This window comes from Ranitomeya variabilis, chromosome 4 (assembly GCF_051348905.1).
Source record: "Ranitomeya variabilis isolate aRanVar5 chromosome 4, aRanVar5.hap1, whole genome shotgun sequence".
Classification (NCBI taxonomy): Eukaryota; Metazoa; Chordata; class Amphibia; order Anura; family Dendrobatidae; genus Ranitomeya; species Ranitomeya variabilis.
Genome location: NC_135235.1, coordinates 172330322 through 172348553, shown reverse-complemented (window position 1 = coordinate 172348553; position 18232 = coordinate 172330322). Strand labels below are relative to the sequence as shown.

The 18232-nt window shown below is 40.5% G+C and overlaps 1 protein-coding gene across 1 annotated transcript in view; it reads left to right on the top strand.

Moving 5' to 3' along the window:
- The window catches only part of LOC143770110 (heparan-alpha-glucosaminide N-acetyltransferase-like), a 1433242-nt gene that overhangs the window by 3954 nt on the left and 1411056 nt on the right, over positions 1-18232 (top strand). The window contains exons 2-4 of the mRNA XM_077259379.1: positions 7424-7518; positions 9124-9260; positions 17478-17590. Coding sequence (XP_077115494.1) covers positions 7424-7518; positions 9124-9260; positions 17478-17590 — 345 coding nt within the window. The remainder of the gene's footprint in view (positions 1-7423; positions 7519-9123; positions 9261-17477; positions 17591-18232) is intronic.

The window sequence follows — 18232 nt, the reverse complement described above, 5'->3', positions numbered from 1 at the left end:
AACATACATACTACATACATACATACAAACAACATACTACATACATAATACATACAACATACATACAACATACTATATACATACAACATACATACTACATACATACAACATACATACTACATACATATAACATACATACAACATACTACATACATACTATATGCATACATACAACATACTACATAAATACTACATACATACTACATACAATACATTCATACATTACATACAATACATACATATAACATGCAGTACATATAACATAGAGTACATACTCACCATCACTTGTCACTTTGATCACCGAAGCCAGTGTCACCTGTAAAAAATATTAAAATAGCAAACAAACAATATACTCCCTGATCCGCAGAAATCCACGAGTGTCCCACTACAATCTCCCATGGAGAGCAGCAGCATCAGCTGATGCGACCGCTCTCTAGGGGCTCCAGGAATACAATGATGGGAGGGAGGTATCCTTCCGCACTGCATTCCTCCGCCACTGTAAAAAATAGTCCCTAGTCTCACTTTTGGCACTGCTGTGTGAGAAAGTTCCCATGCAGCAATGGCATAAAGTGAGACCAGTGAACTACAGTAACTTCTCAGTGATGCACTGCAGGAGCCATTGTCTCCTGTCAGTGTGTCACTGGAAGTCCTATAGAGCAGTGACATCACCCGATGTCACTGTTCTATAGGGGAGATCGTCGTGGGACACTCGTTATTAATTGGACTGCGTCGGACGGAGTATACAGTTTATTATTTTACTTTTTTTTGCAAGCGCTGAAGTATGGTAAGTATGGCTAAATTAAGAATAATAAAATACTTTTTTCTGGCTGCGTCTTTATTTTGTTTTTAACTCTTTCACTACTCTAGGATTAATAATGGATAGGCATCTTATTGATGCCTCTCCATTATTAACCTTGCTTAATGTCACCTTACAATAGCAAGGTGACATTAACATCTTACAGATGCACCATTTCTGGGGCGGCTTTGGACTGGTATTTGTAGCCAGGGGGGCCAATATCCATGGCCCCTCTCGAGGCTATGAATATCAGTCCACAGCTGTCTGCATAGCCTTTCTAGCTATAAAATATAGGAGGACCCCACGTCATTTTTTTGGGGGGTCCCCCTATTTTAATAGCCAGTAAAGGCTACGCAGACAGCTGCTGGCTGATATTCATAGCATGGGAGGGGCCATGGGTATTACCCCCTTCATAGGCTACAAATATTGGCCCCCGGCCATCAGCTTTCCCTCTCTGGCACAGAAAATTGCGCGGGAGCCCACGCCACTTGTGGACAGCAAACATATTCGGATTCTGAAACCTGCAGGAAGTGGATCTGAGTACTTCAATTATAAAAAATACTTTTCCATTGTTCTGATAGCAATTGCGGATGCTGAATGTCGATTTGTCGCTGTTGACGTTGGCTCATTTGGATGAGGAAATGACTCATAGACTTTCAAAAACTCGGACATGGGATAACGATTGTATGGGAATGATTTTAATTTTCCCCCACCACAACCTCTTCCTAACACTGAAGGACCGTCAATGCCGTTTGTTATTGCTGGTGATGAGGCCTTTCAAATTTGTGGCAACCTCCTAAAACTGTACTCAAGTTGGGACTTGAGTGAGTCACACAAAAAGGATTTTCAACTAACGACTGACAAGGGCACGAAGAACTGTGGAGTGTGCCTTTGGTTTGCTGGCATCTGAAAATAGAGACAATTGATGAGGTTGTGAAAGCATGTGTTTTTCTGCATAATTACATCCTGTCAAAAGAGCAACCCCACTTTGAACTTGAGGAAACTGTTAATACCACATTGCAGGATTACCAACATCACCCTCTGAGGACTACAGTCGAAGTTGCCCAAATAATGGATAAATTTGCAGCCTTTTGTGTTTCTGACATTGGACGTGTGTCATGGCAAGATAACATGGTTTAACCTGTAAATAAAATGTACCTGTAATGTTATGTACTTGTAATGTTATGAACCTGTAATGTTATGAACCTGTAATGTTTTCTGAATCTAATATTAACACCTTGAATCTAACTTGTATAATAAACCCCTTATCTGTTACACCCGTTCATACTTCACTCAACAATGCACATGGTTAAATAAAGAGATAAAGAAAACACTATGAGACCGGTATTGTGAATGAAAACAATCTTTACTAACAGAAATAAAAAATGTACACTTTTTTTTAAAAAAGGAAAAATTATTAATTACTTTTGAGGTCTGTGGGAGGGAGTAACATGGTGGACCAGGGGGGTGTCGGGCTGTGATGGTAGGTTAGGAGTGGTTGGGGACGTTGTTACAGGGGAAGTGTAAGAAAATTGGAGGATTGGGTCACACACATTGGGGGAAGACACATTGGGGAAGAGGACACATTAGGAGTGGAAAACAAGTTGGAAGGGATTGACACATTGGAAGGGAAAGAACGAAGCGAAGGTGTGGACAGACTAGAAAACACAGACACATTAGGAGGTGAGGGTTGAGGGGTGCATGTAATATTTTTTTCCCAGTTTTTCTTCTCCGGGACTTTGTTTTTGCCATTTTTTTTCCTGGTGCTGCATTGGTGGAGGAGAAATGTGGGCTGCTACACTGGTCTTGATGGTGGAACCAGACAGTTGGGCTGCTGCCCTACGCTGCGTGATGGTAGATGTGGATGGTCTTCTGCACTCCTGCTGCATGGTGAAGCTTGGGATTCTTGGAAGTGTAATGTCCAGTGGTGGTGGTAGATAAGTCCCTTGGCGAGTTGGTGCAGGTGGATTCTGCCACTGATGCTGTGCTGGAACTTGTTGCCCTGTAGGGAAAGAACTTTATGCCTGCTGCTGATATCGGGACCGCTGCATGGACTTGGTATAAGCATCCTGACAGTCCTTCATCACAAAGAGCTGGAGATCAGGACTATGGTTTTCCGCCACGCCCCGTTCTATAGTGGAAAAATAATGTTGTGCCGGTCTATTAAGGTCGCCTTTCAGGTGGTCAAGGTATTTGTGGACTTCCTGGAACAGTGTGTTCACATGAGTGAACCCACTCTCCATCCTATCCACAACCGCCTTCATCCCAGCCTGGAAAAACAAGGTTAAGTAAATAAACTCGGGCATGACTGACCTCTCCCAGACCCTCTGCCGCTGCCGAGCAGACCCAAGTAAAGTAGTGGCAGAGGGCTGAGAGAGGGGAAAACCAGAAGGACCGGCTTCCTGTCCCCAGCCTGTGAAGCCTGCCTGGCTGCGGCATCATTGGTGGATGATTGGGATGGTGCCTGTTCGGTGGCTGGTCGATGAGGGGCCGCTCCAACAGAGGAAGATCCAGGTTCTACAGTGCTGCTCCAGGTTCTGTGTGGAAATGAAATAAAAAAAGATTATTACAAAAAAGAAAAAATTAAATAATAGTTAAAGACAACACAAAAGATACTCACGGTCATTGAGCAACCGCTGGCTTCAGAAAAGAAAGCTCGTTATGATACTTGTATTTTCTGATTTTTCGAGCTGCCCCACTTCGAACCCGAATCTCCTCTCTCATGTCCTTATTGAAGCGATCCTTCATTGAATGCGAATGAACTTTTACTCTCTTCTCTGTGAAGGGGGAATAAAAATAAAATTGTTAAAAGACAGCAAATTTTACACAAAAACAGAGGCTGCCAAAATAGCTATACTTACCAAAATCCTTTCTGACTTTTGGCATTGCATGGTCCCAATCATCCATCAGTGATCTGGCCACTTCATCCCAGAGTCGTCAGATCAAGACTGAGTCAGAATGATACCGATCATGGGGGTCCCACAGCGCTGCTCGCTCTTGCACAGCATGAATCAGGAGGTCATTGTCTATGTCACGTTGTGGAACCTATAGATGAAATATAAAAAAAGAATTTGTTAGTAAAAATGACAACAAATTCAATAAAAACTCTGATAAAGGATACTTACACCCCGTCTTTCCTCCTCAGCAACTTGAGGCCGACGACCCTGGGAAGAATCATTTCCAGCACTGGGACCAAGACGGCAGCACTGGGACAAAGACAGCAGCGCCTAATCTACAAGGGATGGAAAAAAAATCTGTACGGAGTACAGAGTGCAAAGACAGAAAGACATTTTCACATCTTCTATACTTACATATGGACGGCAGCACTGGGACCAAGATGGTAGCACTGGGACCAAGACAGCGGCACCGGGATGGCAGCAACAAACAGTCTAGAAGCAACAGAAAAAGAAACATAAGTACAGTGTACAGAATGCAGTGAGAGACAGACAGACATTTTCAAAGCTTCTAGACTTACATCCAGAGTCTTCTGCCTTCATCCAATGTCCTGTGCCCGCATCCAGTCTTCTGCCCTCTTCCAATGTCCTGTGGCCACATCAAGAGTCTTGAGAGTAATAGGCTTCCAGTCTCCAGACCCCTTTTTAAACAGCTGGCAATTTTCAGGTTGCTACATCATTTCTAAGGCAAAATTAGTCAGAAATACGCATGCATATCGAACGCAAGCATATGCATGTCCTTGCTTAACAATGCGTTCCCATAGACAGTAATGCTTTTTTTGACACAATCATCCACAATCGTACGCATGCGGACGATTGAGCAATATTTGCGGCCTCAAAAAATGCAACATGTTGCGTTCGCCTGACCCTGCCGCACACCTCCAAACAATGCATGCATGCGCATCTGCAAGTGAACGCATGCAAAAACATGACACTGTGTACACAATGTTAAAGATATGTACGCGTGATGCATGCGGATCGTACACTGCGCACACAGACACAAATGTGAACCCGGCCTAAGCGATATCATTTTCATAAGTAGTCCAAAAATCATCCCTTTTATTGGGACACAAAAGAGGTGTACTGTAATGTTTTAAGTGTGTAGAAGCAATGGCTCCTCAACTTGAAGTAAACATTTTTTTTGAGGTTTGCAACTAGTTCGCTAATCACAAAATGATTAGGCAATTGAAAAGGCTTTTTATCAAGCCATCCAATAATTATCCCCCTATTTCTGGAGACAAAACAGTGGCACTGTGTCAAATTTGATTCTTGAGAGACCAACATCATGAGAGTACATTTCCCAGCATCAACAGTCCAGTCTAGCACTATGAAACACAGCGGACAATTGGAAGAAGCCATTTGGTGAAACGCACGTTAAAAGGTTCAGTGGTAAACTTACTTTTGTGTTTATATATCCTTCCAAACTGTCTTTTGCCTCCATTTTTGCTAATTAACATTAATTAACTTTTATGCTTAGCATTTTTTGGTATATGTACTTACATTTAAAGCGTTCAGTACTCACATCAGCACAACTAAATTTTGACTGAATTCTTGCAGATACTAGTCTGTTCTTTGGCTATAGATTTACTTTTTTTTGTATCTGGATTACCTGGAAACTAGTTCACCATTATTTCAGTATGCACTATAGAACTTTATAGTCATGATTGGTTTATATGTAATTTCAACCCTATACTCTAGGTGGTGCTACTACTTTAGATATCTGTAAAATGATGTTATTTTATTACATTAATACTGAGTTAAATTAATACCAAGTTACCTATGTTAAAACATTCTAAAAAGTATTACAGGGCATCAGTCTACCATATTTATTTTATATATGACGTCTGCACTGTTTTTGCTCTAGGGCATTGAGTTCTTTTATATTTACTTGGGAGCCGAACTGTTATATTTGTTCTATTGGAATATATAACTAAGATACCATAGTTATTATTTGTACAAATTCTCCTTTTCTACATGTCTTTAAAAATCATGAATAAACATTTATACATTTCTTATCAAAATTGCTCTTTTTGGGGAAGTTTTTTCTTTTTGATTTTTCTTAATTTTGACAAATCTTAGGTTTTTCACACTAGTAGCAGATAACCTAGGCTCCTTTGGAGTGACAAATCCACCCTCTTAACACCTTCTCTTACATTACACTGGAGGATGGACATGATAGTAGGTCCATAGCAAACTGGGCCAGTCCTTGCCACTGCTTCAATTTATTGACCCAGAAATCCATGGTATCAGGGCTCAGGGTATCTGCTGGACCTTGCTGATGTGCATCGGTTCTTACACCGGCCAATAAGCCATTTTGTCCGTCATGTTATATACAGCATAGTGTAAATGGTGGTGCTGCTACCTCGGTTATTTGTCAAATTGTTAATTTTGGGAAAGATAATTGAACTTATGGAATTAAAAGAATTTGGGGCTGCACACACTGAGAAGTGTCAACTCTTTAGGAAGTAGTCACCTGGTCATACACGCGGGCCTGTGGCAACCGTCCACATTGCAAAAGCTTCCCCAATTAGGGAACTCATATTTCCCTGTTAATACGTGAATACCCCCGCCATCAACACTTTCTTACTTTTGGAAAAGCATTTTTTTGTCAGATTTCATTTAATTTTGCTTTAATAATTTTAAAACAATTTTTCCCTTTCTTACTTGCTCTGTGCAGAAGCTGAACACATGGAGAAGTGTTGACTCTGCGTATAGTCCTCACCTGGGCATACATGAAGTTAGCAACCGTCCACTGTGCAAAACCTTCCCCAATTATGGAACACAGATTTCCCTGCTAATATTCCCATTCCATGCCCAAGAATTTCAGAACAATTTTGGAAAAAAGTGATATATACAGTATGCCACCAAAGTGAATACATCCCTCATATTTTTGTAAATATTTTATTATATCTTTTCATGGGACTTCTCACTGAAGATATGACACTTTGATAGAATGTAAAGTAGTCAGTGTACAACTTGTATAACACTGTAAATTTGGTATGTCCTCTAAATAACTCATAACTGTGTCATATCTGCAGTGTTGTCCCATGAGAAGAAATAATAAAATATTTACAAAAATGTGAGGGGTATATATATATATATATATATATATATATATATATATATATATATATATATATATATACTTTTTTGAGATACTGTGTGTGTATGTATATATATATATATATATATATATATATATACTGTATATATATATATATATATATATTTTTTTTTTTTTATTTTGTTCTTCATAAGTATTATATTTTCTGTTCTGCTGTTCCTCCCAAATTGATATTGATATTGTTCAAAAATTATATGAAAACGCAGATTTCAGGAAATTCCAGTCAACCAATCCTCTGCGTATTGATCCGTCCATCTCTGTTCAGAATTGTAATTCAAATCTGTTATTATTACTGATAAGTTTTGCAATACTTGCATAACACTATATATTTATGAAAGTTGTTTGTAGATTGTCACACTTAAATAGGACGTGTCAACTCTCCCAACATGGCTGTTTTGCTAAATACTTGTATTCCCCAATTCTGCAGCCATCCCTCTGTTATTGTGCTTGGAAATTTACAAATGCATTGACAACTGACAACTGTTTTGTTGACATGAATGCCGTCAGGTTGTGCAGAAGTCCTGACCTTGTTAACCTCTTCTGTCGTAGCTATTGAACTGAGGTATGATGAAGCTTTGATAACTGTAAACAATCATCTTCTGGAGCCCGTAACTTTGCTCTATGTCTCGGATTACTGCTATAAGGTAAGACATTATATTGTGAGGCTCTTCACATTTATTCCATAGCCGCCCACTATCTTCTATGTTAAGTTGCCCCTTGTCTGTAAGTTTGGGTTGGGTTACATGTGGATTCACTGTGGATTCAAACCTTTGCATTGCAAAGTGTTAAATCTGTTGTGATAAGCCATGACTTTTCATCAGAAGAATCTTGGAGAATGCTTGAAGTTTGGAACCTGAAGCTGGCTCCAATTTCTATTTAGTATAATTTAGTTCAGAAGGATGTGTACAAAAATTAAGTAGGTAGACTAGAAGGTGTAAAAAGGTCCATGGCAGCTGCTAATGTATCTTGGCTACTGCTTCTCAATGCTTGGATTGAAGCTGCTACATCAATCTCACCCTAAATAAGATGCATTGATGCATTTCTTGTCCTGATGAAGAAGTCTGTAGAACTTCGAAACTCTTGACTAAATAAAGAAAAACCGCATGTACTTTCTGTCTGGATTTGGATTTATTATATGGGATACCAGCAGCGCAGATTATCCACAACCCCTGCTTCTGGAGACCTGTTGGACCTTCAGCAGCTGAATGTATAAGTGATGGAAATGTTCTGTATATACAACTAAAACAGGTCAATATGACCTTAGTTAAACACCTTTATCTCCCTAGAATAAAACCCTATTGCGCTGACTTTTCCTCCTAGTTTTACTATCAAACTCACCCTGCCACTTTCTACAGACTTCCTTTTGGGAAGAAACCGATCAGTTTTGTCCCAGACCACTGAGACAGCTCGGTCCTATATACAAAGAGCAGACCGTGCATGCAGCTCAATTGAAGCTCGATTTTTATGTGTAGTATATCATAATATCATAGTGTACATGTCAGGGCATGATGTAATTGTTAATAGTGGAATTATTTCTATGGATTTGCTTCTCCATTTGCAGCTTTGGGAATTTGAATCATGAAGAAGCTTGTGGATGGAGATGACAGTGGCCATATGGACATTATTTATGGGAAATGCTTCCACCTGGTCCTTCCTTTTGGAGCTAGAGAGCTGGGTGATTTTCACATTGTCCTAGCCCTTACCTGTATTACATGGTCAGCCATAAATACTGCATTTCTGTGAAGCAGCTTCCTCCAGAATTATCGGGGTTTCTGATACTAAAAAGGCCAGCTTCAATTAGGAATAGTTTTCTGAGACTCTTTGGCTGTGTGCACACATTGCGTTTTTATTGCAGATTTGTCACAAAATTGAAAAGGTTTCCTGATACCAGCAAAGTAAGTGAGAATCCTGAAGTCTCATGCACTTGTTGCTTATTTGTGACTTCCAGATTTAAATCTGAAGTGTGTCAATTCTTTCAGATTTTTTGTAGCAGATTTCACCCTTTTCTATTGAGTGGGGAAAATCTGCAGCAGTATAGAAGCACTACAAATATGCATGTTTTTGCTTCTGCATTTTTCCTGCCAAGAGATACAGAAATGTTGCAGAAATGTTTGCACCAAATATTTAACATGTGCACATACCCTTTAGTAAAGGCAGACAAGTTGTGCATGAAATGATTGCTTCGCTGATGTTTGTATAATATTTGATTTGTTACTTTAAATAACCCCAGAAATCTATCATTTTTCCAGTGTCTTCTACGGCCACTGATGGCTCTTCCAGCTGCCCAAAGTCTCCGGTCCACAAACAAAACAGTCGTCATCAGCACTCAATTTGCACTCACTTTCCATGTGTTGAAAGAAGGTGGAAATGAAGAGCCGGTGTGCAGGTAGTTTTCACGGCAGCTGTCAGAAGCTTTATGTAGCACATAGATAAAAGGATGGTAGAGGATGAAACAAAAATCTAGGCCTTTTTGTTCCAAAGACAGTGCCACAGCTGTTCACAGGTTGTGTTTGGTATTTCAGCCTCACTCACTCCAATAAAGCTAAGCAGCAATACCAACACACAACTCGCACACATGTGTCTCTGGAAGAAAACAGCCATGCTATTCTAACCTTATACAATCTCCTAATTAATCAGGAAGGTGAGGCTAGGATCTCAGGTAGCACTTAGCACGTGCTTCGCACCAATCCTAAATGTGGTATCTGCCTTCTGCTGCATCATTAGAAGTTGCTGTATAAAGGATTGCCTATTGGGGATGTACAGACGGTTTTGAGGAAATCACATGGCCATTAACATTAAGTGAGCAATTTGTAATTCATTTCTTAAGATGGAAAACCGCTGCAACATTTAGGAAGCGGCTCTCGGCAGGCGCCGCCTTGGATGTTTGCTACTTGCACTATATGTGATTCCAACAGAACGGCAAGGTAACCACAATCTGGGTAAACTGTGTGTTATTATAACTGGATTATTTCAGGTAATGATATTGATAGTCAATATTAAATTTTGATTCTTGACGTTCAATGACATTCGAATTGCACGAGGAAAGGCTTCTATTAGTCATTAGTAACTGAGGAAGACGTAAGAAGTTCTCTTTGCTTCTTCACACTGTTGTGCCTATAGACTGTTATGCCCAGGGTTGGACTAGCATACCGGGAAACGTGTAATCCCCGGGTGGGCCCCTGTGCAGGATTGGGCTCCCACCCTCTATATAAGACCAGCAGTTGCCACAATGCACTTGATTCACTATATACAGACAAAGGCAGAATTTCATAATTCATGGAACAAACTAGCAAGTTATTATTATATAGAAGCATAGGTACATTTGTGAATCAGGGTAAAGTAATATTTGCCTGTAGCTGAACAGTGGCCCCCAGGGTCAGTGTTAGTGGTGGGTCCTTGTCGATCAAGTTCGTCTCTGGAGATGCCTATAGGTGTCCAGTGTCAGGAAAATCTTTTATCACTGAATAATACACACACACTATGCGAGCTGTTCTTGAAGCAGAAGAGCACATTCAGCAGCCGTCTAATCCTACAAGAAAGAGAAATTCAGGAAATCGTTTGTGCCTACTGCTATGGGGATATATAACAATTTCCTAAGGGTGAAAGACGACAATGACCTATGGCTGGTGCACTAATGGCAATGATCAAAGATTAAGTACCTACATTCACCCAAATTTGTGTGTTATGTAATGTGTTAGTCATGTGCAACATCTGTGTCTAGTAGTTACTTTATGTAATGCTGTTTGTAATGTTGTAATGTTTGAAATGCTGTTTATAATGCTGCTGTAATACCATAATTTCCCTCGGGATCAATAAAGTGTATCGTATCGTAATAAAACTTCCTAATGCAGTATACTGTGTTCTTCAAATCTGCCCAGGTGAGCCTAATCCTGGTCCCACTTCTGCATTCGTGATGACAGGTGATGGCTGCTTTTCCGTTAGCTACATTATCTAAGCCAGCAGCCCTCTTGTTCATGGCGGATGCAAAGAAAGAGCAAAGGACTGGCTAATGGACTGAACTGTCATGATCTCTGCAGGCAGAGATCATAGCAAGCCTATAGAGGAACAAGCTCTCGGAAGATGGAACTATACTGACCATGAACTAAGCCTGCCGCGCAACTAGAAATAGCCAGGTAGCATTTCCTATTTATCGCTAGATGCCCAGCTCTGGCCTAAGACCTAAATAGCTAGCAGAGGGAAATATAAGACCTGGCTCACCTCTAGAGAAATATTCCAAAGAAGACAGTAGCCCCCCACATATAATGACGGTGAGTTCAGATGAAACAACAAACGCAGCAGGAAAATAGTCTTAGCAAATTTGAGGTCCGCTTACTAGATAGCAGAAGACAGATAGTATACTTTCATGGTCAGCAGAAAAATACTAACAAAACACCATCCAGAGATTACCTTAAACTCTGGCATTAACTCATAACGCCAGAGTAGCAATCCCTGATCGACGAGAGCTTTCCAGACACAGTAACAAAACTTCAGCTGCGAACTGGAACAAATAGGCAAACAAAACATGGACAAAAGTCCAACTTATCAGTAGTTGTCTAGAAGCAGGAACAAGCACTGAGAGGCATCAGATAACATTGTTGACCGGCAAGAAACCACCAGAGAAATGAGCTTAAATAGCGACACCCACTACTGATGGAATCAGGTGAAACAGGAAAGAGGATGACAAGTCCAATTCCACAAGCGGCCACCGGGGGAGCCCAGAATCCAAATTCACAACACTGAACCAAACAGCAAGCCTCACATCACCGACACAGTGGAAGAAGTGGAACCAGGAGAAATAGACCAGAGCACATTTGACCAGAAGCTAAATTACTAATTTCTCTTCACAACTATAAAAAAAAATAAAAATCAATAATTATTAGTAATGAGCGAGTATACTCATTGCCCGGGTTTTCCCGAACACGCTTGGGTGGTCTCTGAGTATTTGTAACTGCTCGGAGATTTAGTTTTTGTTGACACAGCTAAATGATTTACAGCTGCTAGCCAGCCTGAGTACATGTGGGGGTTGCCTGGTTGCTAGGGAATTCCCACATGTAATCAAGCTGTCTATCAGCTGTAAATCACGCAGCTGCGGCGATGAAAACTAAATCTCCGAGCAGTCATAGATACTCGGAGACCACTCAAGCGTGCTCGGGAAAACCCGAGCAACGAGTATACTTGCTCATCACTAATTATATAAATATCTCCCACTTGATAATCCCTTTAGGAATGTACTTCTGGCTTTGTCTTGTCGGCCCAATATCCAGTATATCAGAATCCTTCAGCACCAACTGTCTGTTTATCTGTTTATCGCAGACAATTCTATACATCGGGAGTCGGGACATATGTTCAGAAGGACTAGTCCAAATGGTCTCCTTGGATGTAAACTGCAAACATGGTGTTTTTAGCCTAAAAAACAGTTATTGAAATAAACAATATGCTAGATAATACCACTTAAATACAAATACTCCAGCCCGCCATGCTTCCTCGCCATTAAGTCCAACAGATCACTTGAGGACTGAACTGATGCATAATCTGAAGACAAAATATTGGCCATATGTCACTACGTCCACATTATATACAAAATATTAGCAAATTATTTAGAAAAGCATCTCCTCTACTATTAAAGAATCTCACATTAGTGTACTTTAGAAACTCTGAGTAGTTATGTTATTTGTAGAAAAGCTGAGCAGAAAAACAATATTAATGTAGCTAACACCTAACCATAAGGTTCTGCCACTGTGAAATGTTCTTTAGGTTCTGGACCCGTCACGGATCAGCCTTCTGCAGTGCTGGCATTTGTTCATCCTAGCTATAGATTTCTTGTGAATATTGTACTTGTATTGTTAGGATTTGGTTCGTAAACATTGTTTATATTACGGAAGGGATTAAAAAGAGATGCATGAGTGACCCGTGTGGGAAACATGTTAGTAGTGTTCATTGCAAAACTTTCTACTTTAATTCTTCAAATCTGCAGCCAATTCCAGTGACTATTGATTGTATTATTATAAAGGGCTATCTCCAGGCTGATTACCCTCTCTATCCTCTTTGGGTAATCAATACAATGTATTTGTGTCAGATATAGAAAATTATGCAGAGGATGCCAGGCAACGTAGTGAGCCTTAATTTTATTGCGAACAGCCATATGGTGGCGCTCTGTAGCTGCTGTAACTAGTACTACAAGAGACTATGACAAAGCATTCTCTACCATAAGTCCAGTGCCTCTAAATTTTTAAATGAGCATCATTCCTAACCAATTTCAGATATGTTATTATAAAGGATATTGTGCACCTGTGCGTCCATCTAATTACCAGAACGAATGTCCACTGGAAGTAAACAGTGAAGTTACTGTTAGATGACTGCAAGCAAAGCAGGAACTGATACAAATATAATGGAAAATTGGACGAATACCACTTATATCCTGAAACTTTGATACCCCTTCAAAGTGATTTTCAAACTCACTAAAGGTGAAAGCAAAGGAATGGCTTAGAGACTAATATGGTCACAACAGCTCCTCATTAGTGATGAGCGAATATATTCGTTACTTGAGATTTCTCGAGCACGCTTGGGTGTCCTTTAATTTTCATCTCCTCAGTTGAATGATTTACAGCTATTAGCCAGGCTAAGTACATGTGCGGGTTGCCTGGTTGCTAGGGAATCCCCACATGTAATCAAGCGGGCTAGTAGCTGTAAATCATCCAGCTGCCGCGAAAAAAACGAAATCTCCGAACACTAAAAAATACTCGGAGGACACCTGAGCGTGCTGGGGAAATCTCGAGTAACGAGTATATTCGCTCATCACTACTCCTCATGTATTTTGTGGTCTCCCCTTCACAGCCCCTCATTTCATCACCTAAATGAACGTCCTTTCATTTTATGGCCTCCTCACAGCTCCTCATTTCATGTCTCCCCAGCACTGCCTCTCATTTCAAGCCCCCCTGCGCAGCCCCTCATTTTATTCCCCCATCTGCATAGCCACTCATTTTATCCCCCCTCTGCACAGCCCTTCAGCTTATTCCTCCATCTGTACAGTCCCTTATTTTATTCCCCCAATCTGCACAGCCTGTCAGTATATTCCCCCATCTGCACAGCCCCTCTGTTTATTCAGCCCCATCTGCACAGCCCCTCATTTTATTCCACCCTCTGCACAGCCCCTCAGCTTATTCCGCCTATCTACACAGTCCGTCACTTTATTCTCCCCATCTGCACAGATCCTCCGTTTATTCACCCATGTCTGCACAGCCCCTCATTTTATCACCCTCTGCCCAGCCCTTCAACTTATCCCCCCATCTGATCAGTGCAAATGCAATTGAGAGCCTGGGCACAGGGAAGAGAGACGGGTGAGCACTGTCAGTAAATGACATCGCTCACCTCCGTGCCTGCGCACCACTCGGGTAGGCAGGAGGTAGCGCCCTAGACAGGTGTCTACCATGCCTACCCCTCGTCCTGGCCCTGTTACTGACTGGTTGCAAGATTACGAAACTGACGAACTGAACATCGTCTTACCGGAAGTGATATTGTGCAGTCACTGATGGTTCCCTTGATCATCACCATTCACTAGTCTGTGGTCTTACAGGTCAGATGACTGGATGGGTGGGGTGTAAAAACTTCTGCTGGGTGGGAAATTATAGTCGCAAGTAACTGTATTTTTTATTGAAGGATAGATTTTAGCTGTTGATCACTAGGCAAATTTTAAAAACTTTGTCAAAGTTAATTTTATTTTTCAAAGGGACCGTTTATGGCTGCCGGCCACATAAATATAGATTCATCCCATGAAAATATTAGGCTCTATAAGAGAAATAAATGTTTGTGGCTATCTTAATTTTCCTTTTTTTTTCCAATGCAGATATCAAGCTAATTGCCGCTGCTGGCTATACTCCATGCTTTCTGTATTGGTTGAATGCTTTTACTTTAGCAAACGATAGAAAACCCTGAGAAGTGCTCAGTTGCTGGGCACATATAGGCATATTCACACTTGGCAGATACCTTGATGTGGTTCTGCAGCACGTGCATAGATGAATACTCAGTCGCAGACATTTCTGCAACAAATCTGCTGCATATGAATTAACCCTATTGTTACATTCATTGCAATGGACAAATTGCTCTATATGCTTGCAAATTCTAGAAAGCAGAATTTTATTGTCCATCTAATAAAAAAATTAGTAATATAGTCTAGCGTTAAAAGTTTGGTGTCTTGGCATTTATTTGTCTAACTTGACCACACAGTAATGGATGAAACGGTAAGGTCATGTCAGCAAGACATGGTAGAAGGATCTTAAAGTGAATGCCTGCCTCTTCAGAAACAGTTAGGACTTCCATTGTGATGCGTTCTAAGACACTCAATGCTCTTGTGACTTAAGCTGGAAAACCGATGTCATGGCTATTTTCTTAAAAGAAAAATACGCAGGTGGTCAGCCAGCACACTCGTAGCTGACCCAGGCGCCACACATCTAGACAGAGCACTCTATTAAGAAATTGATCCTCACCTCAATGGGACCATTGTGCTGAGATGGGTGAGAGCTGAGGTCACTGACCAGGAATAGGAATGGAATACAATGGGCACCCCATGGTAATCATTCAATGAGCCCTGTCCATTCTATATGAGACATATTCCCAGGCCCAGCCTCTTTGTGCCTTGAATAGAGGTTGAAGCAGAGTTCGCCTGCTCCTGCCCCTGATGTATAAAGAGGAACTATTCCCAAGTTTTGCTTCCTTACCTTGTAAGCATTGTTTTTAGCTCACTTTGATGTGAATTTGTTTGTCTACTATTTTCTTTATTGGGAATTAAGTCTAATTGATTTTATTGTGTCTATCAGTACTCGGATGCTCTTTATCTCTGGCTGTAAGGTCTAGATCAGTGGCCCAATGTTCCTAATGTGGGGACCCTATAGGATGTTGAAGGCTGCATATATGGCTCTCACAATATGTTCCATTCAGTGCTATATTTAAACCTTTGTCAAGCTTATATGAGAATATTTTCCAGAATGTCTTTCCAATTTCTGACCTGAGTAATATGAATGTTTCTGAATTTTGATGTTATTCTATTAATTATTGTGAGAACATTTATAAGAATGTATTTAATGACTAAATGATTTTGATCATCAAAACTATTGTATTGTAAGGTACCCCACTCGAAATTCCCTTTATTAGCCAATGTGAAAAAGCTCTGATGCAGCCATGTATTACTTTCTTGAACATGTGGCCTGTATCGCAGTGAGATGATCTCTGGGCCAGCTTCAAATCCAAAAAGGCTTGACTTAACGAGACATCCTCTCTAAGGCTGCCGTCACACTAGCAGTATTTGGTCAGTATTTTACATCAGTATTTATAAGCCAAAACCAGGAGTGGAACAAATAGAGGAAAAGTATAAAAGAAACATATGCACCACTTCTACATTTATCACCCACTCCTGGTTTTGGCTTACAAATACTGATGTAAAATACTGACCAAATACTGCTAGTGTGACAGCAGCCTAATAGTGGCAGCTGAGGATAGGTAAAAAATACCTGATTGCTGGAGCGCCATTGTCTGGGACCCTAAAACATCCCAAGGATTACACAATTAGTGATGAGCGAATATACTCATTGCTCAAGATTTCCCGAGCACGCTCGGGTGTCCTCTGAGTATTTTTTTAGTGCTCGGAGATTTAGTTTTCATCGCCTCAGCTGAATGATTTACATCTGTTAGCCAGCATAAGTACATGTGGGGGCTGCCTGGTTGCTAGGGAATCCCCACATGTAATCAAGCAGGCTACTAGCTGTAAATCATCCAGCTGCGGCGAAAAAAACTAAATCTCCGAGCATTAAAAAATAATCGAAGGACACCCGAGCGTGCTCGGTAAATCTCGAGTAACGAGTATATTTGCTCATCACTAGTCACAATCCCAAATTTCTCTTCATAGCAGTTAAGTTTCAATGGGAGGGGGATAGTCTTGCATAGCCACTGCACTTCATTTGGTGTACATTGGAATTATGTAGATAGCTTAGTACAGTGTCCATTTCAGTCCAACAGACGTGAATGGAGCCAGATTGGTCCTTCGCGACCATGCTACACAGTGTGGATGTAAGAAGGATTAAGACTGCCATTCTTGTAATTGATGGAGATCCCATTGGTGGAACCCCCAATGACCAGATCTCACCTATCTTATAGATAGGTTAAAATTACTTATGCATGAGCGCCCCTTTAGGGACACTTTGATTAATACAATGATAAACTGTGAATGTCCATGACACGAAAATCTGAAAAGACCAAATCTACAAGAGATGATCCTTGAGTCATACAGAGCCCCTCAGACACTACAATAGGCACAGTACAGACAGTGTGTCTGTTTCACCAGGAGACTTCCTTTCATTGAGGTGCCTTCCTTTTCTCACTCCTTGTCACTCCTTGTATACTAGTAAGTTGCAGCATTACGTTAGTTTGATCCTAAGTGGGTGATCTGGCAGCTTCACAATCATTGATTGCTCAGAGGATTTGTAGCTCATTATAGACATGCATGGCTTTGTCTCATTACAGCCCACAACACACCAATGAACTTGGGGAAATCACTATGTTGGCGTTAATTACTTTCATTACTGATTAACTTTTTTCTTTTTAAACCTGACAGATGGACGCAGCTCTATGGAGAACATGGCCATTACATAATTTCCGTTCAGTCCACTAATGGTACAGTGCAGTGCTACAACCTCGTCAGCAGATCTCCCTCAAACTGTCTCTTACGTAAGTGTGTCTGTCTGATTTGTCCTTCACATCTTTTAATTTACTTGTGGAAAACAATAGGATCAAGCAGCGATGAGCAAATTAATCTGCTCCCACACAAGTTTTTTCTAAGACTCATAATTGGTTTGGATATCTATAGAATTTTGGCCCTTCCTACAATCTAACCAATTCTCATGTGTGAGTTTCGCATACGTGTTCTATCTTGGGTTTTTCTTTCGGTAAGAACAAGTTTCAATAATAACATTTGTTCCGCCTCCTTTTTTTGGGAAAAAAAAGCTAAAACATACCAAAGTCCAAACTGACACATGCCAATAAATGATATAACAGAGAGCATGCAGATGCCATCTGTCCGCTGTCCTTTAAAAAACATGGATGAGTGTATACAACCTTAGGGAAATACCGTATATTTATTTTGATTAGTTTTTTTTAATTCAATTTCCATTCATTTTTGATACGTGTGTCTGTTTTTTTTACCATCAGTGTGGCATAAATGTTTCTTTTATGCTGAAAATAAAAAAGTCAAAGCTTCACCTAACCAATAAACAAACAGCACTTAGATGACATTGCTCATTTTTTTTAGACTACACAGACTTGTGTGTGTAATTTAGATCTGTTAATCAGATCAAAATCAGACATGTTTCC